A 26,962-nucleotide genomic window follows, 5' to 3' on the forward strand; every position below is an offset into this window, starting at 1 on the left:
TTTTTCCATCAGTTCATTGTCTTCCACAGATGCTAATACAAGCAATGTTAAATTCTTTCCTGGTTTACATTAACTTTAGTGATCATCTTTTCATTTAGCAGTGCTTCATGGTCAGACTGAAGATGTAGATGATGAACACCTTTTGTTTAATACTGAAGGAAATAAGTGATTGCTCTACAACTTATTCCATCTCTATAAGAAAAGGTTTATTCCAGGATACTGTAACCACTCTACCCTCTTCTGAGTCCACACTGAAATGTAAACGCTGAAATGAAGATGTATGGAGGAGGATAGGGTTGAAAAGTCTATTGGCTGACAAAACTATTGGTCAAAACAAAAACGAGCATTAAAGGTCATGGTTCAGTTTATGGTTATTACCCTTAGCATATGGGCTAACAGTATTTCATGGTCAGAGGGCTAATGGATTTTTGCCTTGAATACATTGCTTTATTAGAGCTGTTGGAAAGATTTTTGATAGCTTCAAGAGATTGCTAAGACTCAGAGGTCAGTACCTCTGAAAGATGTATTTTATTTCTTCAATAAGAAACAAAGCCTGTCTCGGTCTGCCTCATTTTCTTTGAGTCTCTTTGAACTGCAAAAGGAACAAAAATGCTGCTTGTGGTGCAGGACTGTCCAGTGTCCATGTTCAGACATGTTTTTCTTTGTTTTCCTCTAAAATGTAAAACAACTTCACAACAAAGGGCTGTCAGAGTTCTGTGTAGTTCAGACAGACAGCCGCTATTCACTGCCTACCAAAAGCCTGATGCTGGGAGGAGCTAGCCTAAATTTTATAGAGGATTCTCTTGTGTCAAAGAAACGTGAACCATAGTGTTTCTCCTCTACATTCAATCTGTCTGGATTCAAATTACTTCTAAATTGACAGAGTGCAGGACCAACCTGAAATCTGAGATCTTACTTCCACGCATGACTGTATTAAAAAGTGTTGCATCTTTTAAATATTATGTTGCTGTTTCTGGAGGAAGATACTGTAAGTTGCAGTCTGGACTGTGTTGAAAGATGCCAGCATGTAGGAATGTCTTAAGCAGAAAGGCTTAAGTGTAAAAACAATAATCAACTTTTTCAGTTGCTCCAGGGAGGCACATGTGTGGTAGTGAAATCAGCTGGTGAAATACTGAGAGGATAGGGATTTTAGCATACACTACAAATATTATTATAAGATAATGTGATACATAAATTGTGTATCATTATGTTACATATTATCATTTAGTCATACATAATATTATTATTTACTTGTATTTAGTAATAAGTAATAAGCATATTGTTTAAGGAACTTATGGTTATGTAGTCAGAGTTATTTTCTTTATCAGACTATTGATCTGATCTGGAACTGCTTGGGAGGAGTATTAGGCTGTTGTCAGAGGATGTAGGGAGGCAACTAGGAAAGCTAAGACCTTGGAATCCAACCTTGCAAGGGAGGTTGAGGGCAACAGAAAAGGCTTCTTCAAACTAACACTAGAGGCAATGCAGGCTCACTGCGGAATGAGATTGGTTCACAGTATCACAGTATCACAGTATCACCAAGGTTGGAAGAGACCTCACAGATCATCAAGTCCAACCCTTTACCACAGAGCTCAAGGCTAGACCATGGCACCAAGTGCCACGTCCAATCCTGCCTTGAACAGCTCCAGGGATGGCGACTCCACCACGTCCCCAGGCAGCCCATTCCAGTGTCCAATGACTCTCTCAGTGAAGAACTTTCTCCTCACCTCAAGCCTAAATCTCCCCTGGCGCAGCCTGAGGCTGTGTCCTCTCGTTCTGGTGCTGGCCACCTGAGAGAAGAGAGCAACCTCCTCCTGGCCACAACCACCCCTCAGATAGTTGTAGACAGCAATAAGGTCACCCCTGAGCCTCCTCTTCTCCAGTCTAAACAATCCCAGCTCCCTCAGCCTCTCCTTGTAGGGCTTGTGCTCAAGGCCTCTCACCAGCCTCGTTGCCCTTCTCTGGACACGCTCAAGCATCTCAATGTCCCTCCTAAACTGAGGGGCCCAGAACTGAACACAGTACTCAAGGTGTGGTCTAACCAGTGCAGAGTACAGGGGCAGAATGACCTCCCTGCTCCTGCTGACCACACCATTCCTGATGCAGGCCAGGATGCCACTGGCTCTCTTGGCCACCTGGGCACACTGCTGGCTCATGTTCAGGCGGGTATCAATCAGCACCCCCAGATCCCTCTCTGTCTGGCTGCTCTCCAGCCACTCCGACCCCAGCCTGTATCTCTGCATGGGGTTGTTGTGGCCAAAGTGCAGCACCCTGCACTTCGAGCTATTGAATGCCATCCCATTGGCCTCTGCCCATCTGTCCAGGCGGTCAAGGTCTCACTGCAGAGCCCTTCTGCCCTCCAACCCAGCCACATCTGCCCCCAGCTTGGTGTCATCTGCAAACTTGCTGATGACTGACTCAATGGAAGTAGCTGGCACACAATTTAGCAGAGACCTTGGCTTCTATATGAGGAAGCATAAACCAAAGCCTTTCTATATGTTACTCCTTAATGGTCACTGTAGACATCAAGTATTATCACTTCTGGAGGCAGACACTGGAAAAATCTGCCACTCATGTCAGAACGCACAGTACTTTGAAGAGACTGAACTGAGAAGTAATATCACTGAATTGGTTCTCTTCTAGCTCAAAACAGCACGAGGTCTTGAGAAAGTATTTTTCTTGTTGTTTCATAAACCACTACATTGGGTTGAGGAGAAAGGTTCAGGTATTGAACAGAAGAAGAAGCCAAAACTCTTGCACTTACCAAAGCCACGAGTTTTCAACATTTATTTTATTTTCCTGAAACCTGCCCCCAAAACTATATACAGAAATTTAGATTTAATTAGCAGATTCAGTTTGATTGAGAAGATCTTACAAGGATACCATAGATAAATTTGACTATTTTAGAAGTCAGGAGATGGAAAGGCTAAGCTCCTAAACACAGCATTCCCACTACTAATCAGGCTGAGCCAAAGTTACTCACAGGTGAGTTAGGCTGTCTGAGAGGAAGGGCGGTCCAGATGCGTGTCAGCTCTCTCTCTTTCAAAGGACACCCGAGCGAGGCTCGTCAGCTTGTACAAAGGGTGCTTATGGTGGAAGCCATCCAAAGCAGGGAGGGTCCTGTCCCTCAGGAGCTTGTCCTTCGGAGCGCCTGGGACTCCTTCTGCAGGAACTATCCAGGCAGGGGAGAATTTTAAAGTGGGAACCCCAAGGCAGGAAGTACCCCAATATTTATGCCCTTCCTAGACAAAGAGCAGAGTTACCGCTTCCTGGGTGCGAAGACCACAGCCAATCCCCAGCCCAATTCCAGCGCAGGCACTGCATGGGCACCCCTCGTGCCGGAAGGGCCCTTTGCTCCCCCTCTTCACACCGGCAGGGTGGGGGTGGGGGGAACAGGTTGTTGTGGAGGTGGGGAATTAATGTGGCAGAGTCAGGAAAATATATAAAAATAGAGTTATTTTATTTTCCCAAAAACCTGCCCCCAAAACTATACACAGAAATTAGTTTAGTTTTAATTAGCAAATTCAGTCAGATTGAGAAGATCTACAAGGATGCCATAGGTAAATTTGACTCATTTGGAAATCAGAAGTTGGAAAAGGCTAAACTACTAAATAGAGAATTCCCCACTATTAATCAGTCTGAGGCAAAAGTTTACTCACAGGTGAGTCAGGCTGGCTGAGAGAAAGGGTGGTCCAGATGCTTGTCCCCTCGCTCTCTTTCAGAAGCCATCCAAGAATTTTAAAGTGGGAATCCCAAGGCGGGAAGTACCCCAATATTTATACCCTCCCTAGACTGAGAGCAGAGTTACCACTTCCTGGGTGCGAAGACCACAGCCAATCCCAGCCCGCTTCCAGCGCGGGCACTGCACGGGCACCCCTCGTGCCAGAAGGGCCCTTTGCTCCCCCTCTTCACGCCTGCAGGGCTGGGGGGGAAACAGGTTTTTTGCACCTTTCCTCTCCCATTCAAACCACAGAGTGAGAGGAATTTTGGGGTATACAGGACTCCAGGACACAGGTTTTTCGCACCTTTCCTTTCCCATTCAAACCACAGAGGGAGAGGAATTTTGGGGTATACAGGACTCCAGGACACAGGTTTTTTGCACCTTTCCTCTCCCATTCAAACCACAGAGGGAGAGGAATTTTGGGGTATACAGGACTCCAGGACACAGGTTTTTTGCACCTTTCCTTTCCCATTCAAACCATGGAAGGAAAGGAATTTTGGGGTATACAGGACTCCATGACAGTGCCTTGGTGACAGAGGACACAAAGAAGGCACAGCTACTGAATGCCACTTCTGTCTCCATCTACACTGCTGGAGACTGTCCTCAGGAGTCCCAGACCTCTGAGGCCCCGGAGGAGGACATGACAAAAGAGGAGTTTTCCTTGGTTGATGAGGACTGGGTTAGGGAATAGCTAAGCAACCTGGCCATCTGTAAATCCATGGGCCCTGATGGCATACACCCACGGGTGCTGAGGGAGCTGGTGCAGGTTGTTGCCAGACCACTCTCCACCATCTTCAGTAAGTCATGTCAGACAGCAGAGGTGTCTGGGGACTGGAGGAAGTCAAACATCCCTCCAGTCTTTGAACAGGGTAAGAAAGAAGACCTAGGAAACTACAAATCTGTCAGCCTCACCTGCATCCCTGCAAAGGTAATGGAACAACTTTTCCTCAGTGTTGTCCTTAGGCATATCAAGGACAAGGGGGTCATTAGGAGCACTCAGCATGGTTTTACCAAAGGGAACTCATGTTTGACCAATTTGATAGCCTTTTATGAGAACATAACCAGGTGGATTGATGATCATAGAGCAGTGGATGTGGTCTATCTTGATTTCAGTAAAGCATTTGACACTGTCTCCCACAGCATCCTTGCAACTAAACTGAGTCAGTGTGGTCTGGCTGATCAGGTAGTGAGGTGGACTGGAAAATGGTTGGAGGAAAGAAGTCAGAGAGTTGTGGTCAATGGGATAGAGCCTAATTGGAGACCTGTAACTAGTGGAGTCCCTCGGGAGTCAGTACTGGGATCAGTACTGTTCAATATATTCATCAGCAACCTGGCTGAGGGCACAGAGTGCACTGTCAGCAAATTTGCTGGTGACACCAAAATGGGAGGAGTGGCTGACACACTTGAAGGCTGTGCTGCCACTCAGTGAGACTTGGACAGGCTGGAGAGCTGGTGTCTTGGCTCTAATTTAAATTTCCCAGAGACTCAAATATAGTTAATAGAACCAATAGCAATTAATGGATGCCTTTCCCTCTTCCTCCTCTTTTTTTCAAATAAAGGGAATTAGATGTAGATAGAAAAAGGTAAAACACACCCAAATAAATAGTCTCACTTTGATGTGTAAGTCAAAAGAGAAAATTTTAACAATAAATAGAAGGTGTTTGAGGTAGGGGAGTTACAAAGAGGTATACAGAAGGGAAAACAAGATACAAATGATATGTATCTAACCAGATTGATGGCAGTGGGTTTGTCCACCCGTGGAAGGATGGCCACATGGTGAAACAAAGAGCAGCAGAAATAGGAGGGTGGTGCTGGCAGGGCAGGAGCGAGAAAAACAGGCAGTTCCTCTGTTTTTACAGGGGGTTAGACAGGCAGTGGGAGTGGGTTAACCACTACACCTGAAGCCAGGTTCAGACCCACCCCCAGGGTAGTGTCAGGAAAACCTGGGGTCAGGGTCAAAACCACTCCCCTAGGAGGGTTAACCCTTTACAGTTGGGCAGGGAGAAACTGAATGAAGTTCAACAAGGGCAAGTGTAGAGTCTGGCACCTGGGAAAGAACAACCCCAGGTACCAGTATAGGGTGGGGACTGCCCTGTTGTAGAGCAGTGAAGGCGAAGAGGATCGGGGGTGGCTAGTTGGTGAAAGGTACACCATGTTCCAACAGTGTGCTCTTGTGACCAAGAAGGCCAATGGGGTGTATTAGAAGGGCTGTGGTTAGTAGGTGGAGAGAGGTTCTCTTCCCCCTCTACTCTGCCCTGGTGAGGCTACATTGGGAATATTGTGTTCAGTTCTGAACTCCCCCAGTTCAAGAATGACAGGGAACTGCTTGAGAGAGTCCAGCACAGAGCCACAAAAATGACTAAGGGAGTGGAACATCTTCCTTACAACAAGAGATCCAGGGAGCTGGGGCTCTTTAGTTTGGAGAGGAGGAGTCTAAGGGGTGACCTCATTAATGTAAAGGGTGAGTGCCAGGAGGATGGAGCCAGGCTCTTCTCAGTAATGCCCAATGACTGGAAAAGGGACAGTGGGTGGCATAGGAAGTTCCATGTAAACATGAGGAAAAAACTTTTCACTGGGCAGCAGTCCTTGGGAACAAAGGGGTCCAGGATGGTTGGACCTACTTTAAACAGGAGCTCTTGAAGGCACAGGAACTGGCAGTTCCCACATGCCGAAAGATGAGCTGCAGGGGGAGGCGACCAGCCTGGATGAGCAAAGAACTCCTGAAGGAAGTGGGGGAGAAAAAGAGGGTGTATCGCCTCTGGAAGGAGGGGAAGGCTTCTCCTGATGTGTTTAAGGAGGTAGCCAGACTATGTAGGAGAAAAATTAGAGAGGCTAAGGCCCAGCTAGAACTTAGGCTGGCCACTTCTGTGAAAGTTAACAAAAAACACTTTTATAAATTTATCAATGCTAAAAGGAAGGGCAAGAAGAGCCTCCACTCCTTACTGGACCAGGAGGGGAACACTATAACTGATGATGAAGCAAAGGCAGAGGTCCTGAATGCCTTCTTTGCCTGTTTTCAACAGCAAGGAGGGAGGAGTTCAGGGCAAGTGGCCTCTTGAACTGGGGGATGGGGTCGGGGAGCAGTGTGTTCCCCTGGAAATTCATGAAGAATTAGTTCAGGACCTGCTGAGCCATCTGGACACCCACAAGTCCATGGGACCAGATGGGATCCATCCCAGGGTGCTGAGAGAGCTGGCAGCTGAGCTGGCCAAGCAGCTCTCCATCATTTTCCAGCAGTCCTGGCTCACCAGAGAGGTCCCAGGAGACTGGAAAATGGCCAACGTGGTCCCCATCCACAAGAAGGGTCGGATGGAGGAACCTGGGAACTACAGACCTGTCAGCCTGACCTCAGTGCCAGGGAAACTGATGGAGCAGGTTCTCTTGGGGCCAATAACTGCGCACCTGAGGGATGGCAAAGGGCTCAGGTCCAGCCAACATGGGTTTAGGAAGGGCAGATCCTGCCTTTCTAACCTGATCTCCTTCTATGATCAGATGACCCACTTGGTGGATGTGGGGAGGCCTGTGGGTGTGGTCTATCTGGACTTCAGCAAGGCCTTTGACACTGTCCCCCACAGCAAACTGCTGGCTAAGCTGTCAGCCCATGGCTTGGATGGTAACACTCTGTGCTGGGTTAGGAACTGGCTGGAGGGCCGGACCCAGAGAGTGGTGGTGAATGGTGCCACATCCAGCTGGCGGCCAGTCACTAGTGGTGTCCCTCAGGGATCAGTGCTGGGCCCCATCCTCTTTAACATCTTCATAGATGATCTGGATGAGGGCATGGAGTCAGTCATCAGCAAGTTTGCAGATGACACTAAGCTGGGGGCAGATGTGGCTGAGTTGGAGGGCAGAAGGGCTCTGCAGCGGGACCTTGACCGCCTGGACAGATGGGCAGAGGCCAATGGGATGGGGTTCAATAGCTCCAAGTGCAGGGTGCTGCACTTTGGCCACAACAACCCCATGCAGAGATACAGGCTGGGGTCAGAGTGGCTGGAGAGCAGCCAGACAGAGAGGGATCTGGGGGTACTGATTGATACCCGCCTGAACATGAGCCAGCAGTGTGCCCAGGTGGCCAAGACAGCCAGTGGCATCCTGGCCTGCATCAGGAATGGTGTGGTCAGCAGGAGCAGGGAGGTCATTCTGCCCCTGTACTCTGCACTGCTTAGACCACACCTTGAGTTCTGTGTTCAGTTCTGGGCCCCCCAGTTTAGGAAGGACACTGAGATGCTCGAGTGTGTCCAGAGAAGGGCGACGAGGCTGGTGAGAGGCCTCGAGCACAAGCCCTACGAGGAGAGGCTGAGGGAGCTGGGATTGTTTAGCCTGGAGAAGAGGAGGCTCAGGGGTGACCTTATTGCTGTCTACAACTACCTGAGGGGTGGTTGTGGCCAGGGGGAGGTTGCTCTCTTCTCTCAGGTTGCCAGCTCCAGAACGAGAGGACACAGCCTCAGGCTGCGCCAGGGGAAATTTCGGCTCGAGGTGAGGAGAAAGTTCTTCACTGAGAGAGTCATTGGACACTGGAATGGGCTGCCCGGGGAGGTGGTGGAGTCGCCGTCCCTGGGGCAGTTCAAGGCAAGGTTGGATGTGGCACTTGGTGCCATGGTCTAGCCTTGGGCTCTGTGGTAAAGGGTTGGACTTGATGATCTGTGAGGTCTCTTCCAACCTTGGTGATACTGTGATACTGTGATACTGTGATAGAACACTTGGAACAGGCTTCCCAGGGAGGCTGTTTAGTCTCTCTGCCGATATTCAAAACCTGCCAGGTTACCTTCCTGTGTGATCTGCTCTAGGTGGTCCTGCTTTGGCGAGGGGGGAGGGGGGAGGTTGGACTAGATCATCTTTCGAGGTCCCTTGCAGCCCCTAACACTCTGATTCTGTGATACATAGGTGGCTGTAAGAATTCACCTTTACCTGAGAACTTTTCACCACAAATCAGGGTTGCTAATGTGAATATGAAGGTTATCTTTTCCTTAGCCCTTTGGGAAAAAATATTCTTGCCACAGTACATGAAAGTCACTTTGCAGTGTACTCAAAGTATATATTGTTTCATCACGTGTTTCTCTCTTAGTCATGTTTTCAGAAAGGGCATGCTTAACTTCAACATAATGCCTCTGTAGAGGTGCTCCATTGAAGAATGGGGGACATAGCACACTCACCTGAAAGTAATGTGGCACAGACTGTTGGATGAGTTAGAACATTTGGGTTTATGATATTAATATAAATTACCATCTTTCCTAAAATACTGATAACATCAGAACAGTATTCAGTGAATAAAGCTGTGCCTGTGGAAACTGCACAAAATTGGCTGGAGGACATGATGTTCTTACAGAAGCATATTCTAGGCTGGACTTATTTTTCAGTACTTGTGATCTGCCACTGATAAACCATTTCTTGTAATGCAGAGGTATCAGCCACCTTGCCATTTTCATTTGTAGCCCACTGCCTCCTTAGACTCTGCCAAATTCTGATGGCAGTAGTGTATTAAAATCCTTGCAATTGTTACCCCTGGGGAATGCAGTCAAATGTTTCAAGCCATTATTGTCATCTAGGGAGCTACTAGATAAAATATTTTCCTGTACCTCCATTTTCTGAGTCTTTTTACAAGAGTTTGGAAGCCAGGTCTCCTCTGCCAGAGCAGTTTTCAGGTCACACAGAATAAGGGCATATTGTCTTCTCAGTCTCCAAGCTAATTTTCCAGCTTAAACTACTGATGGGTTTTTTTATTATTTTTCCCCAGTTAACCTTCTGTGTGGTAGGAAAAGTTACATATCTTGCGTTATTACTGATATGACAGAGGTGATAGCATCAACCCTTAAAAGTATGGGGTAATGGTAAAATCTTTGGACTTTTTTGTGTGCTTGCGGGCATCCACACAGATATGGATGTATAAATGTGGGTGAGTATACATTTAGGAACTGAGAGGAAAGTAAAATCTCTAGAAATGAGAGGATGGAAAATTACTCCATTAGTTATTTATTTCCCCTGCCTGCAGAAGCTCTTCTGAAATTCATTTACGGTAAATATTTTTATTCCTCTTTTCCATTTTTTCCCTTTTGTCTTCCAGTATCTGAGGACTGTTTGCAAGCCAACACAATTGCACTGCTTCCATATTCACCTTAGATAAAACAACCTCCATTTATCAATACTAAATGACTTAGCAGTTGAGTATCAGTGACCAATGGGAGTTATAAACAGCTTATGCAAAGGAAAAGTGTATTAGTATAAATTTTCATTGAATTAGGAAATACCACTGCCTGAACACATTAAAGACAGTTTCTATCACAGTATCACAGTATCACCAAGGTTGGAAGAGACCTCACAGATCATCAAGTCCAACCCTTTACCACAGAGCTCAAGGCTAGACCATGGCACCAAGTGCCACATCCAACCTCGCCTTGAACTGCCCCAGGGACAGTGACTCCACCACCTCCCTGGGCAGCCCATCCCAGTGTCCAAGGACTCTCTCAGTGAAGAACTTTCTCCTCACCTCAAGCCTAAATTTCCCCTGGTGCAGCCTGAGGCTGTGTCCTCTCGTTCTGGCACTGGCCACCTGAGAGAAGAGAGCAACCTCCTCCTGGCTACAACCACCCCTCAGGTAGTTGTAGACAGCAATAAGGTCTCCCCTGAGCCTCCTCTTCTCCAGGCTAAACAATCCCAGCTCCCTCAGCCTCTCCTCGTAGGGCTGTGCTCAAGGCCTCTCACCATCCTTGTCGCCCTTCTCTGGACACTCTCAAGCATCTCAGTGTCCTTCCTAAACTGGGGGGCCCAGAACTGAACACAGTACTCAAGGTGTAGTCTAAGCAGTGCAGAGTACAGGGGCAGAATGACCTCCCTGCTCCTGCTGACCACACCATTCCTGATGCAGGCCAGGATGCCACTGGCTGTCTTGGCCACCTGGGCACACTGCTAGCTTATGTTCAGGCGGATATCAATCAGTACCCCCAGATCCCTTTCTGTCTGGCCGCTCTCTCTTTCTGGTTTGCTTTAAAGTGAAAGAGTAGTCTGATGAACAAGTATCCTATTGTCTCCTAGGCTGTGTACCATCATGAAAGATCATTGTATGCCTGGGATCTGGTCTGACTTGAAGAATAGCTAGTGTAGATCGTTGCCTGAGTTATTCACTAGGATTTTGGGCCTGTCTTCACCCAGTTGGTAGAAGGCACTACCTCCTCCCCTCTGTGATAAAATTGTATGTATTTCTGTTGTTGGGAGAATGGGGGATCCTAGCATGGCTTTGCATAAATGCGTGTTCCCAAGCTAAGTGCAGGTCCATTAGCGTCTGCAAAACAAAGTCTTCCCAAGTAACGAAGGACAATGGAGGATGGACTCACCTCTTAATTTCTGTTGTGAGGGGATTTGAGTTTGATAATCAGTGCCAAGTGAACAGCAACAAGCACTGTTGATGGAGGGTCATATAGACATTATCCCTGTAAGTTGGGTGTTCCATTACCCATTTATATAGTATAAGTAAGCTCCTTCCTTTTGGAGTGTGAACTACAGTAGGAGAGAAAAATATACAATACCTTTTCTCCCCTGCCTTTTTATCCTCTTTCTTGTTTCCCCCTTCATTCTTCCCTTCTCTTTCTCCTCATAGTCTTCCCAGAAAAATTTCCTAGTCTGATCATGAGCTAAATCTAATTGGAGCTTCAGTATGTAGAGTTAATGGTTCTGTGACCACTGCTTGTTAGGCCCACCCTGTTCCTTTCATTGCTTTATTTCCTCTGCAGGCTGCCTGCATGGACATGTTGGGGACTGGAGGAAAGCTAATTTTACTCCAATCTTCAAACACTGCAAGAAAGAGGTTCCAGGAAGCTATAGACCAGTCAGTCTCACCTCCATCCCTGGAAAAATGATGGAGTGGCTTATTCTGGAGGTCATCTCTAGGCACATGGATGAGAAGAATGTTATCAGGAGTAGTCAGCATGGATTGACTAAGAGGAAATCACACTTGACTGATCTGATAGCATTCTATGGTGTTGCAACTGAATGGGTAGATGCAGGGAGACCAGTGGGCATAGTCCACCTTGACCTTAGCAAGGCTTTTCACACTGTCTCCCATAACATCCTTGTGAGCTCAGGAAATGTGAGATAGAAGAGCAGACAGAATAATAGAATCATGGAATCAACCAGGTTGGAAGAGACCTCCAAGATCATCCAGTCCAACCTAGCACCCAGCCCTATCCAGTCAACTAGACCATGGCACTAAGTGCCTCATCCAGGCTTTTCTTGAGCACCTTCAGGGACGGTGACTCCACCACCTCCCTGGGCAGCCCATTCCAATGCCAATCACTCTCTCTGGCAAGAACTTCCTCCTAACATCCAGCCTATACTTCCCCTGGCACAACTTGAGACTGTGTCCCCTTGTTCCATTGCTGGTTGTCTGGGAGAAGAGACCAACCCCCACTTGGCTACGATGTCCCTTCAGGTAGTTGTAGACAGCAGTGAGGTCACCCCTGAGCCTCCTCTTCTGTAGGCTGCACACCCCCAGCTCCCTCAGCCTCTCCTCATAGGGTTTGTGTTCCAGGCCCCTCACCAGCTTCGTCGCCTTTCTCGGGACATGTTCCAGCACCTCAACATCTCTCTTGAATTGAGGGGCCCAGAACTGGACACAGTACTCAAGGTGTGGCCTGACCAGTGCTGAGTACAGGGGAAGAATAACCTCCCTTGTCCTACTGGCCACACTGTTCCTGATGCAGGCCAGGATGCCATTGGCTCTCTTGGCCGCCTGGGCACACTGCTGGCTCATCTTCAGTCTCCTATCTATCAGTACCTCCAGATCCCTTTCTTCCTGGCTGCTCTCCAGCCACTCTTTCCCCAGCCTGTAGAGCTGCTTGGGGTTGTTGTGGCCAAAGTGTAGTAGCCTTCACTTGGCCTTGTTAAATCTCACTACGTTGGCCTCTGCCCACCCATCCAGCCTGTCCAGGTCCCTGCAGGGCTCTCCTACCCTCCAACAGATCCACACCTGCTCCTAGCTTGGTGTTATCTGCAAACTTACTGATGCTGGACTCAATCTCCTCATCCAGATCATCAATAAAGATACTGAACAGGACTGGGCCCAGAACTGATCCTTGGGGAACACCAGTGATATGTACTAAAACTTGGTTACACAAGAGAGTTTAAAGAGTGGTGATCTTTGCAATAGCGCTAAGTTCAACTGGAGATCTGTAACTAGTGAAGTCTCCCACAGATCAATGCTGGGTTCAGTCCTGTTCAACATCTTCATCATTGAAGAGGGGACAGAGAGGCCATACCATACTAGGAGGCTTGGCTGACCATACCAAACTAGGAGGCTTGGCTGACACATCTGGAGGCTGTGTGGCCATTCAGTCTGGATGGCTGTGTGGCCATCTGGAGGCTGTGTGGCTGGGTTCAGTCCTGTTCAACATCTTCATCATTGAAGAGGGGACAGAGAGGCCTTACCAAACTAGGAGGCTGCTGACCATACCAAACTAGGAGGCTTGGCTGACACATCTGGAGGCCGTGTGGCCATTCAGCAAGACTTGGACAGACTGGAGAAATGGGCAAAGAAGAACCTAATGGGGTTCAACAAAGATGAGTGCAGAGTCCTGTCCCTGGGATGGAGCAGTAACAGTACAGATTAGGAGGTGATCTGCTAGAGAGCAGCCCCGTGGAGAAGTCCTGGTAGACAACAAGTTATCCATGAGACAGCAGTGTGCCCTTGTGGCCAAGAAGGCCAGTGGGATCCTAGGGTGTATCCAGCAGATTGAGGGAGTTTCTCCTCCCCCTCTACTCTGACCTAGTGAGGCTCCACCTAGAATAGCTCATCCAGTTCTGGTCTCCCCAGTTCAAGAAAGACAGGGATCTACTTGAGAGAGTCCTGCAGAGGGCTGTAAGGATGATCGAGGGACTGGAGCAATGCCTTATGAGGAAAGGCTGAGCAACCTGGGACTTTTTAGTCTGGAGAACAGAAGACTGAGAGGGAATCCAATAAATATTTATAAATATATGAGGGCTGGGTGTCAAGAAGTAAGGGACAGCCTCTTCTCACTCTTGCCCTGTGATAGGACAAGGTACAATGGATGTAAACTACGGCATAGTAAGTTCCACCTCAACATGAGGAAGACCTTCTTTACGCTAGGGGTCACAGAACACTGGAACAGGCTCCCCAGGGAGGTTGTGGAGTTTCCTTCTCTGGAAACATGCAAGACCTTTCTGGATGTGCTCCTGTGCAACCTGCACTACATTATATGGTTCTGCTTTAGCAGGGGTGTTGGACTTGAAGATCTCCAGCGGTCCCTTCCAACCCCTAATATCCTGTGATCCTGTGATTTCACACAGCAGTGCAATCATCATACAGTAGGTGTGTGTTCAAATTACAATGTGTGCAGCAGCCAGCACAAGGTATGTTGCCATTCTAAAACACTGACAACAGTTCCTACCAAGTTTTCTTCACTGTTGTGCAGCTACTAACAGGAAAATAGGAGCTACCTCTGAATTTTAACACACAGCATGTTTGTGTGCTCACATGTTCAGGGATTTTTATCCCACATTAGCTTCAGGATCTGCAGGCTTGAAAATCTCATGTAACTTCCTTAGTTTTCTCCAAATGATTCTCAGTAAAGGAACAGTAATACTTTAAAGTATAAGGCTATCTCACTGTTTCTATGAGCAGTGTTCCCCATAGCTTCTCTGGGAATGCACAGTCTCATCTGTTAACTGATCTAAGGTAAGATTATTTAGGTAGTCACATTAATTTGTGTTTTCCATTAACCTTTTTAATAATTCTTGTTTTTTTCTCTTTGAAATACACTCAAATCTTCATTCAAATGCATACAGTTCAGGTGCCAATATATAAGAACTTTCAGAATTAACATTTAGGGGAAAGTCTGTTTGGCTTTACTAAATAAAAATATGTTGTTGATACAAGTTTCAAATAGACCTGTAGTGAGAGTAAATCAAATTCTATACTAAAGTTTTTCTACTGTGATATCTCTGTTTAAAAGTTCTCCTTTTTGTTTAATGCTTCGTAGTGAGGTTGCTTCTATTTAAAGTACTTAGTTTGATTTTAGCTTGATCTTGGCTTTGATCTGAAGCTTTTGATCTTGTTGCGGCAGTAAAACAAAAAGCATAGGAGAAAGTTGGGAGTTCTTCGACATGCTAAAGTTAAAGGGATACTGTCGAGATGTAGTGAGCACTAATTGGTCTTTATTTACTTGAATTTACTTTATAGCAAGTGTGATGTGATGTCCTTTATTTCTAATTTTCAATGTTAAACACAAAGCACTTAATGAAATCACAAATGAAGAATTGATGATGTTCAGATTTTGCATGGCTGACATTGTTTGGGTCTTTCCCTTCGCGTTGGAGTTTCAATACTCTTCAAAGGGCACAGAAACATCTGTTGAAGTCTCATGCCTAGATTTAGTCACCTGCTTGTATTCTTTTGACTAAGACTGAGATCTCAGTAAAGGTCTGATATGCTACAGCGTGAATAAAAAGCATTTCAGACTATCCAAGGCCATTTAATAGTTGCATTCTTTAGTTGTCAAGTGCTGAGGAAAATCTCGAAGCACTTAATGGTGATACTTTCTTCAAGTAGCCCCGTTAGGACGATCGTTTTGTCTGCAAAGACCTCTAACAGGGGCTGTTTATGGGAAGGTGAATGAGGACACGTCCTTCATCGCAAGAGACTTAAAGGGAGCGCCTCTCTCTGAACACTACACAGTCAAGCTGTGAAGGACTCCCCCCGGCCAGGGGGTCGGAGGGAGCGCGCCGCCACTGCCGCCGTCTTCCGCGGAGCTGGGCGGGCTGAGCGGAATGAGAGCCCGGCGGGGCCGCCCCGGAGCCGGCCGGCCTTACGTCTTCAAGGGAAGCCCCTCCTCTCCATGGGGCTCCGGGGCCGCAGCACAGGGGCGGGGGACCCCGCGGAGGTGTTTCATTTCCTACCGAGGACTGTGGCGTGCCCGCGGCCGGGAACCGCGGGACAGGACAGGACGGGATGGGATGGGACGGGACGGGACGGGACGGGGCAGGGCAGGCGCGGCCCCGGCCCTGGGTGACGGCGGCAGCGGGCGGCCTGGGCTTCCATCGGCCATGCTCCGTGGTCCGGCCCGCCTTACCGTGCGCTTTCTCTCCCGTGTAGCCTTTGCTTGAGGAGGATGAGAACTGGAAGGAGTGTCAGCTCGTCCAACAAGTGAGCGGCGAGGTGAGCTTTCTGTCGCTTCTTTCCTTCGCAGATACTCTCCGTGAGTATTCCACTGACGCTCCCTCTCCACCCCCGCCACGCATTTGCCTAAAAAAAAAAAAAAAATGCTGTCATATTAGAAATAAATTTTCAGAAATGCCTGGGCAAAAAGTCCCATATATGTTAACTCCATTATCTCAGTTCGGTGTTCGTGGTCTGGAACAACATTTGAGTGGGTGACTGTTACTTGAAACAGAAGGTGTAAAAGATAAAGCACAGAGATTTTCGCCAGGATTTTTATTCGCTGAAATGATAAATTTCCATTTGGCGACTTAGTCCATTATCAACTACGGGTTTTGTGGGGAAAAAACAAACAAACAAACAAACAAAACCCCAAAACCAACAAACCCTTAAACTGAATGCTTTAGGACGGAGAACACAGCTCATATTTTGACCATGCACAAGTAACAATCGGATTACTTAAAATTATGTCATCTATATGGGGAGAGTACTTTTCCTCTTCCCAGGGAAGCAATGGAAAACACTGTTTGAAGTCTGTTTATAGCTTCATACTAATGCTTAATAGCTACTCTTAGGTCATACCTTCTTCCTAACAAAACACTACGGTTTTGAACCGCAGGTAGCAAAATGGATTCAGACAAATCAGAGGATTAGAAAAAGTGGCAAAAAGAAAAGAAAGCAGGGTGAAGTTGTTTTCCAGAAGGTAAGGGTTTGTAATGTGTGTTTGTGTAATGGGACAAAGGGCAGCGCGACAGAACGTTTTCCATTGACGCTCTCTTAAACTGTAGAGACATCATTTAGCAGCTTGCTAGACTTTCACTGTCGATACGCAGTTTATAATGAAACAAAATGAATAGTCTTTTCAGTTGTCTGTAATTATTTGACAGAATTTGCTTACATTTTTATTAAATTGGGACGTGCTGAGGAAGAAAAGGAGTGCTTTCATCAAATCTGAAGAACTTGACAGGACCTGCAGCACTGTTGGCAATTTTTTCAGATACTGGTAGCAGAAAAACAGTTTGCATGGTGGGTGTTGGGCAGTAATATGTATGATAGGTATGTTGAAGCACGTGTTCAGGCTGTGCTGTTGGCTTCTCCCTGCACAGTGTGAGTTTGAAAATCTTGTATTTCCAATATAGCTTTTAGCTGATGGATGGTTAGCTTTGAATTACTTCAGAGGATTGAAAATGAATACAAACTAAACTGATTTTTAAATGATGATTTTTTTATTTGACTGTGATAAAACATTTGTTCTATAGCATTGGCCATTTAAATCACAGTATACAGAGGTAAGTAATTAGCTGGCATTTCTGCTGAATAGGTGTTTTCAGTCCCCTGGGCAGTGGGGAGATAAGTGCATAAGGATGCATTTCCAAATGCATTATTACAGCTATAGGGGTTTTGCTTGCTTTGATTTTGCAAACTTTTTAAAGTCTTGTTACCTTTAGAGGATTAAAATGTCAGTGTGCTATTTTGCTGTTTCGACAGCACTTCTAGAATGCGTGATGAATCATTCCTGTTTCTGTAGCCAAATTCTTGCTGATAGCATGGCTGCCAACTCCTGGGATGTGTTGGCTTAGTATGGGCATTGCAGTATGTGAGAAATGTCTACAAAGTGCATTGTTATGTGTAAATGATTTACTAGCTCTATGGTGAGACAGAAAACCACTGAACACCGTCCTTTAATTTATTACTTGTTTTGTTTTGTAACTGGAATATATTGTTTAGGAAGGATGTTCTGGATTGTTCTTTAGAACGACGATCTAAAAAGAGATAGCATGAGCTGTTGCAGCAAATAATTGCATTTCTGTTTATCATTTCATACGTGAATGTTTGTTTCTAATGGATGTGTAGCACTTGTGTTTACAGTCGTTTTAAGAGGAAGAAGAACTCTTTAAGTTCAAAAAAACACTGTCATGTGAATTTGTGAGCAAAATGCACGGATGGTACAGGTAGCCCTATGACAAGCAAAAGTATGCATACTTTTGGAAGTAATTTAAAAATATTGCAGAAACATGTAGCGACATCTTAACAGTAGGCTTATACTGTTCTACCTCACCTATTCTGTTTCGATGGGAGAAACCTTCCTCAGTGGAAAACCTCTTTGTACCTGCAACATTTGGTTGCTGTTGCGGGGGGGGGAGGGGGGGGGGTGTTGGCTCCTACTGCTCCAAGTTCAGGAGAACTTGAATACGTAAGCTTGTTAGATATGCAAAACCTTGTGTATCAAGTAGGGAGATATGCTCCGAATTTTGTTAAACAGTAAATCTTTGCTTCTGAGAAAGGCAAATTAAAGTTGAAGGCAAGAGTACACATTGTCTTCTAAAATCTGTAAGTATTAATAATTCCTGAAGATAAGTGCAGATTTGTAGCGCTGCACTGAGAGGCTGTTTAACCCCATGGATGTAAAAGGTGTAGAAGCAACCTTACATTTGGTAGTGAAACCATTGACCAGGACCAAGGATTGGATTCTTCATGCTCTTTAGAAATTTGGTTGCTGAAATGGTGATTTTTCCAATACAGTTAGAGAATAGAAAATTTTTAAAGAGTGGGGGACCACCCTTGCATTGGAAAAGCTTTATTAGTTTTGGCTTCAGAGTTGGTTATAGCTGGTTTTCCAAGATGGACTTAACAGTCAGTGTGGATGGCACTAACATTTTTTCCACTATAATGCTTGAATTTTTAGCTGTGTCTGTATTGGCATGTAGCAGCTTTATGTACAGCGATTTAAGTGAGTCTTCAGGGATAGACATGAGAGAGAGAAAGGAAAAAAGCATATAATGGAAGGCACCCTTGAGGAAAGTAGCAGAGGTAGAAATAAAACCATGGAATCATAAGAGTGAGATGGGAAGCAAAGCAATAAGTTAATAAATTTAGAGAGCTGATAGCACACGTCGTGAGTGTAGGTAACACAAGGATACTTGGGTATTTTGCTGCGTCTAGAAAACTGAGCTTCACTTTAATCTTGTTTATCCTTTCAAAACAAGCACTAGCTTGTTAAATGTAGCTTCTCATCTTCCATACATCCTGTACTGTACTAGCCAATTTTCTTCTGTCATGTTTTTTTCCCTTTGTGATAGGAAGTCCTATTTCTAATACAAGGTTGTTGAATTTGCTATACTGAGCCACCACCAAATCACAGCAACTGCTTCTGCAGAGAAGTAACTCAGAATGGAATAAGTGAAATAGAATTGTGGAGAGAAGCTTACTGAGAACTTCTGGGGAATTTCTTCTGGAGGAAAGTTAGAGTCTAAACAGTTATGTTTGTAGGAGATAGCTTCACATACGTGTATATGCATTTAAAAAATCGTTTGAAGATGTCATATGCTGGATAAAAACTGTGTAACTTGTAGCATTAACTGCACACAAGGGCCACGTGAACCTATGAGGAAGATTGTGTAAAAGGGTGCGATGCTTCTCTCCAGCATGGACCCAGACATGATGGATTAGAGCAGTGTTATTCCACGAGTGGGAAAGACTTTCTCAGCAAGTATCTAAAGTCTTGTTCTCTTCTTCACCCTCTCTCTCATCTTCCTTACTTGTTTTGATTTTTTTTTTCTTTTTCCTTTCAAACATTTTTACTGTGTCTCTGAAGTATTTTATTTTCACTCAGCAGCCTTTATTACAATCTCTCCTTCCTGCTTGCTTTTCTCTCAGGTCTTCCTCGTCTCCTTTGGACTCCTTTAGTACTATTCATTGCTTTCTATTTACTTGGCTCTTTTTGTTTTGTAAGTTATCTTTTGCTCACCATGTTTTCTGTTTGTAGTTCTCTGTAGATACTCTTACGACATGTGTGTGCACATATGCAAGTCTAAACCACGCTCACCGCTTGCATTTCTGCTTGTGTCAGCCGTCCTATTCTACGACCTTTATTCGTTTATTCTTAAACTATCTCTTCTTCATCTTGTCACTATCTGGTCAGCGTATCTTGCAATCAGTACATGTATCAGTACAGAATGTTGTTCATGTGGCAGAATTAGCAAAGGTAGAACGGAGCTCAGAAAGAATTGGTTAAAATTAGGCTTGTTTTATTATGGAGAGGGTGATAGAAATGCTGAGTGTTACTATGTTTCTTGTTATACTGGACTGTGCCTGCTTGAAAAAAGGCTCCATTATGGATGTCTGTGCTGAGTGTTAGGCAGAGGAAAATGATCTTTCAGTCATGCAAGTTGAATTGTAGCATACATTCTCTATCTAATGTGGAATTTGAGCAAACCCGTATATTTTTTATTAGGAAATGGACTAATTTTTACATTAATTCAGTGCTAAAACATAAAAGCATCTTTGAATGTGTTCTAGTGGTAGAAAAAGTGTCAAAGGATGAGATCTCAAAGATACTCTGTAATGATGGAGAAAACCGAAATAGACTTGTCTGCATGTGTGTATTTAATGTATGCATATACATATGTGTATATATATATACATACGTATGTGTGGATGTGTATACATACACTGGGTAAGGAAGATGATTGGTGCAAATTAGCAAAGTAGAATTTTCCTGTTTCAATTCTACTTTGATTCTGTACTGAAACTTCGAGGAATAACTCAACTTTTGTAGAATTTTGGTGCACAGAGCACTAGCTGCCTCATGAAAAATAGTATAGCTTAATTCTTTGGTATTTGTAGCACAGCTCCCAGGTGAAGGCCTGTGTTAAAAGAACAAATGTTTTCATGTATTTAAAATTCCTTAGTTTACTGAAGATACGATTGTCTTTGATTTTTTTCCCTATTAGTTGTTGCTACTGATCGTTCCTCTCACTCCAGAGATTTAACTGCCAGTATTTAAGCTCTGTTAGTAAAATCACTTTGTTGAAATAGCTCTTAAGTTTCTAATAAAAACCAAGACCAAACTAGTTGTGATATGTGTGCCTGGTGCTAAATGGTTTTACTCTTAAATGTCCTTTTACAACAAACTGGCTAGTGAACTGAAACAAAACAAACAAATCTTGTAATTCATTAAAAAATGAGTTGTGATGCTATACTTCAAGTAGAAAATGTTTTGAAGTCTTACCAAAAAAAGTAGGTACTTGGAAAAAAAAGTACAATCTGATAAAAAAGAACTTTTATTTAACTATGGAATTAGAATTATATGTTTCTGCTAGTTCAGGTAAATGAATGTCAGCACATAACGCGTTAAAATCACTTCAGAACTTTGCCAGTTTGTTTTTTTTTTATTCTCAGAATGACTGTTTTTACTCAAACTTGCTAAACTGAGAATCAAAGCAAGGATCGGATCTTAAACACATTTCTCGATCTTGCGCTTTGTATAGTGCCGAAGAGCTGAAAGAAACACAGCTCTTAAGTCCTAAAGCCTTCCTCAGAGAGTCTTTAGTGTAGTTACTTGCCTTACCTTATCTTTCTGTTAGCCTTACAAAACCCTCTGGGAAACCTGTGAATGTATTTGCTGACTTTCACTGATTGCAGGTAACATATAATTCCTTTGGCAAACAGGAATTAGAGTAGTAAATGTTATATCCATTTTATACCCTCACGCACTGCATTAAGTGCTGTTAAGCTGAGAAACACAGCATGTCGTTTAAAAAAAACCCTGCTGAATCTGCAAATATAATTTCAGATCATTTAAAGGTAAACATTTTCAGCATTTAGTTTTGCATCCTTGTGAAAATACCTGTATTTATGGACTGCTTGGAAGCTCTTAATTATATGCTTTTAAAAAACTACTACTTTTTTAGGATAATGCTGCTCCAAAGTTCACTTAACATGTAATAGAACTTAACATGTAACAGAACACGTAAGGGAACATAACATAGTAGAACAGGGAAACACTAGTTGTCTGTGTAAAAAACATAGAAATTTTGAGTGGAATTTTTGATTTAGCCATAATAACATTTTTTTTCTAAAGTAATCCATCCCTGACCCAGTACCAACTGTATCATATTTGTCGTAGTGTTGTGTCAGGATCTTAGTTTCTTTTTTTAATAGCACCCATATGCGTAGCATATTTCACATTGAGTCTCCCAGATGGAAATTATTATTATGATGTTGTCAAAGAGCGAATGTTCCTTTTAGCCCACGTTCAGGATGCATTTTTAGATCAGTGAAGCAGCTTACCGCCATGCACGTAATGATGCAGGCGCTCCACTTTAACTTTCTGAGATGACCATTTCTAAACTGAAATGGCAATGGCCATACATTTAAATAGTTTTAAAATTTACTGATAATTATGTAATTCTCACTTACAGTGTTACAAGCCAGCAGCTATCCTTTGCGGCAAAGGAGTAAGGTCACTAATGTAAATTACAAGGTTTCTGCAGGAAAGAAAAAGGCAGTTCTAGTAGAGAGGGTGTTTTGCTTTTGGTTTGTCAGGAGAATTAGTTATGTGAAGGAGCACTGTTTGGCAGTCAGTCTCACTGGAGGGATTTTAATGAGGTAATGTTTGTGCATGTTATCATATGATACTAACAAGATGAATTACATTACCAGAATCTACTAATGCCACTAACTTTACAGTCTGATGTTGTTTGTAGTTTTAAAGCCCTGGCTTTTGTGGTTGAAATGTGCGCCTTTGTAACTTAGCTTACAAATATCTATTAATAAAACAGGAGATGGGAAATGTGAGAACAATTCTGGTTTCTGCAAAATAACAGAAAAATAAATAGCATTTGATTGTTCTTAATACTTATCAAATGTATGCCCCCACCAGTATTTACCCAGTGAATTATGAATGGTGGTGTAGTGAGTTTTGGGAGCAGGAATAAGACTTTCAGGGCATTATCAACTGCAGTAACATAGTACATATGGAAAAAAAAAGTGTTGTTTTGCATTCAAACACTCTGTAAGTTTTCGTCTACAACATGTCCTATGGATTTTCTATTAGTTGAGGATATGCACTTGTGCAGAGCAGCTGAACAATCCACTTGATTTGAGAGTCTCAAAGTTCTTGACGTGTGACTGGTTGTAATGACTCCTGAGGAGGTTTATTGGTCTAATGGCACAAATGCTTGCATTATTTCAGTCTTACACATTTTATTTTAGTCTTACATTTATTACATATTGTCAGAAATAGGTTTATCAATTTTTTGAGCTATTGTCCTCATTCCATTTCTTCTTTTTTTCTCAGTTTAGATTGTGCTCATATACTGTGTAGTAGAAGCACATTTATAGGGGTCTGTAAGTGTCGATGCTATTATTTAAGACAATGTATGAGAAAAAAAGGTAAAGGCTAGACCTTTTATGAAAGTGATTTAAAAGGTCTTGTTAGTTCTTAATCTGCATTTTCATGTCTGTATTACTACAAGTAGTGATGGGTACTTGCAGTACTGTCATACAGCACTCCAAGAAGCTATTCGTTAAAAAAAGGAGCGTGAGGGTAGCTCACTGTTAAAGACTAATACCTTCTTTTTCTTGGTTTAAATATATGGACAGGATTGAATTCTGAAAGGTGTGTAAATGGTACTAGATTCATTTGATCTGTATGGTATGTATTTTCTTGTCTTACTTTTTTTATGGTCACAAATTGAGTGACTTCAAAATTGTGTAGTTCTTTTTGTAAGACATTTCACTTCCAGGTTTTCTGGAACAACATATAAAAGTAGACTACATTATCTTGATATCAGCATGGATGTTTGTGCTCTTCGTACTATTAAGCTCTGTTCTTATCCTACATTGAACTCTATTCAGCCAGTCTAAATATCTGAAGAGTGTCCTTGAAGCACTGGGTACATTGCTTAATAAAATAAGTACAAGAAATTTGTTGTATTCTTATGCTGTAATGGTGTCCTGTCCTAGTTAATAACCATTTTTCAAGAAAAGTGCTTTTTTTTTTTTTTTTTAAAATCAAGATAAAATTGTTGGTGGAAGAGAAGCTTAGGAAATTATGTTGGTTTATATGTATGTTTTTCTGCTTTTCATTTAGGCCTCCTGTGGGTGTTTTCTCAATGCTGTAAATCTGACATGTTTCTTTAAGAGATGATGTGGGGAAATCCCGCATAAAGACAAAGTGTAAGTGTGAGCTCCATCATTTCTGGGAATCCTGACAGACACGTAGAATCATAGAATCAACCAGGTTGGAAGAGAGCTCCGAGATTATCCAGTCCAAGCTATCTCCCAGCCCTATACAGTCAACTAGACCATGGCACTAAGTGCCTCATCCAGTCTTTTCGTGAACACCTCCAAGGACGGTGACTCCACCACCTCCCTGGGCAACCCATTTCAATGGCAAATCACTCTCTCTGGGAAGAACTTAATGTTATGGCAGTCCCAGCCACAGGAAACATTTTTTATGACTCTTTGAGCCCTTGGTCATTAGACACAAGTTACTAAAAAAATTGGTTTTGCTTCTTTCAGAATTTACCTTTCATGCTCTCAGGTCACATGCTCCAAATGTGGTGAACACCTGCATAATGAATTTGCCTTACAGTTGGTTACCTTCTTCACTCCTAGCAGAACTACCTGAGAAAAAAAGAGTCTTACAATTTTGCTTAGAAGACTGATGAGTATGTTGCTTATGTTTTCTCATCCATATTGCAAAAGGAAGTGAAGTAAAACTGTAGGGTATTACATTTAGAGAGTATTACATTTTTCCATGATCGAGATCCTGTTTATTTGAAATAAAAGATTAATAGCTCTGCCAGTTCTGCAGTAACTATGCCTGTCTTCTCTGAATTTGAGAGATTCATCTGTGTTTTGTCTCTATTGCTGATGAATTTGGTGAAACTACTCACATACTATGGACCAACCCTTAGTTACTCAAGTAACTTCTTTCAAAGTGAGCACTTTTCTGACTGAGGAGATTTGACTTCTGATCACCTAGATGGCTTTTTCCTGGGACATGCCATGTGGTTTTTTAATTTATTTTTCTTTTTATTTAATATGTTTCATCATAGATTAAACCATTTGGGGAGAATTTGAGGGAGAATTGTCATAGAGTTTATTGGACTTCGACATAGGTTCCTTCTACATCCTGCAAATTCCTTTTTTTTTCCTTGGTGTTACAATAGGTATTCTTTTGTGTGTCTACCAGTGTACTGTGTGAGAAATTCCCAAGAAGGAGTTCTAAGTTTATCACTTAAATTTACTTCCTTTGGCTTGGTAAATATAGCCTGGGTTTTGACAACAGGTGTTACCCTGAGTAAGCCTCTTAGGTTTTTAACTGCTTCCTAAGAGACAGGGGGGAGTAAAAAATGTTGAATCTGTGGAGCACACACAACACAGGCTTTCATATTTATGGGAAATGGTTGCTTGACGAGACTAGGAAGCCAGGGAAAGTGATTTGTTGCATACTTGTTGCTGTAGACGCAGATATGTGAACGAAAGGCGCATTTCAATTTTTTTTTCAGTCTAAGTAATTATTATACAACACCTTTGTTCTAACACAGTCTCTTACTCTGTGACATCTGTTTTTTTTGTCAAGGAGTTAAATCTTTCTCTTTGAAAAACTGCCATGATTGTTCGTTACAGAAGAGGAAACATACGTGACAATAAAATGCTTTTCTGTATTACTTGTATTACTTCTAATATTGCAGCAGCTGGTAGTTTCAGGGTTGGCCTGTGTAGAATTAGCTGAGAGATTCTGGACATCTCAGAACTCTACTAGGGTGTGGGTAACAGTCTTAATACAACTGTTTGAAGTGTTTTAGAAATTGCACATTGTGTAATACCAGTGACTGAGATGGCCTGTAGACACTGAGCCTTTTTATTTGCTTTCTCCTGTCCAGAGTGTTGAGACAGGAAGCATTCTTAGAATTATTTTTAGTAGTCAGCCTTGATTTCCTCATGCAACATTAATCCCTTCACTAGGCCTGAAAGCAGTATTGTTTACCCTTCCATAGTGACATGTGCTTGGATTTTTTTGGCTTTATTTTGGCTGCCTATGCTTTTTGTAAATAATATGCTCAGAAACTTAAGTTTATATGCAGTTGTAATACTTGAACTGTTTGGATACATGACAAAGTGGTCCCAGATGTATCTGGGACCATGACTCTTCTCATTGTTGGTCTAAAGTGCACAAGGTGATTTGATTTACTACAGTCTAGTGAGATGACCGTGGCTAAAAGATCACTTCATTGCTCCATAATTGTGTTGTCTTTATGAGACTATTTTTGTTGTGACACAAGGATGGCTAAGCAATTAAGAGCTGGGAATTATGGTTTCCTTCTTCTATCCTGTTCATTTCCCATCCAGACATTCAGCTGAGAAATCAGCTATAAGTCCCTGTGCATCTTCAGACCTGGGTCATGATGCTGCTGCTGCCTTAGGTGACGTGTCCCTCTATAAACTAAAGAGAAATCATCTGCATCAGTGTGCTTCTGTAACCTCTACCATCGCTCCTCATTGCATTTCCAGCACTAAAATGTGGGGAACTTCTACAGAGATGTTGTCTTAAAACATGTATAGGTCACAGAATTACTGAAACTCACTGTCCTCCTTCTGCCAAATGATCTCTGCTATGTAGAGGAGGTAAGCATCTTCATGCTTTACTAAGATTTTTTGTTACTTGTGGTGCCAGGTTAATACTTGCACAGCATACTGTACTATGTAGTAATTTTAATGACTGTTAAGAGTTCAAGGAACTCCTACTTGTTGCTTTTTTCGGAATAATGAATGGTGTTTCAAGTAAGGGAATTGAAATGTTAATATTTCTTTGTGCTAGTCATCAGCTTTTCCATATCTCACCCATACTTGTTTCACAATGCAATCTGATGTTTCTAAATCATATGCTAGCCAATGTTCCACTATGTTGCATTCAGTGGTTAAAAAGGTGGTGTGTTTTACATTATCTTTTTCGAGGTGTCTTCATCTGAACGTTTTTATTACCCTCAAACCTTGGAACAAGCCAAATTATTAAAGTACTGTAAAAATATCTTTTTGTGAGAATAAGAATTCCTTTTGAGTCAACAAATCTATCATGGAAAAGAGCTACTTTTGAGGACTATCATACAAGTTTTACTCTAACATTGTGAGTATCTATTAAAGTTTCTGAAAACCTAATTATTGACACAGAAAAATGAACTCTGGATTACTCACCTGCAGATATTTAAAAATCTGACAAAACAGCTCAGTGTAAATTACACAGAGGAAAAACTGGGAAGTGAGAGAAGTTTTGTCAATGTACCACTGCT

At 43.2% G+C, this 26,962-nt stretch overlaps 1 protein-coding gene across 1 annotated transcript in view; it reads left to right on the plus strand.

Moving 5' to 3' along the window:
- Positions 1–26,962, plus strand: part of AOPEP (aminopeptidase O (putative)) — a 207,130-nt gene that overhangs the window by 106,114 nt on the left and 74,054 nt on the right. Inside the window, exons 11-12 of the mRNA XM_064176841.1 lie at positions 15,819–15,881; positions 16,501–16,584. Of these exons, the coding sequence (XP_064032911.1) occupies positions 15,819–15,881; positions 16,501–16,584 (147 nt within the window). The remainder of the gene's footprint in view (positions 1–15,818; positions 15,882–16,500; positions 16,585–26,962) is intronic.

This window comes from Pogoniulus pusillus, chromosome Z (assembly GCF_015220805.1).
Source record: "Pogoniulus pusillus isolate bPogPus1 chromosome Z, bPogPus1.pri, whole genome shotgun sequence".
Classification (NCBI taxonomy): domain Eukaryota; kingdom Metazoa; phylum Chordata; class Aves; order Piciformes; family Lybiidae; genus Pogoniulus; species Pogoniulus pusillus.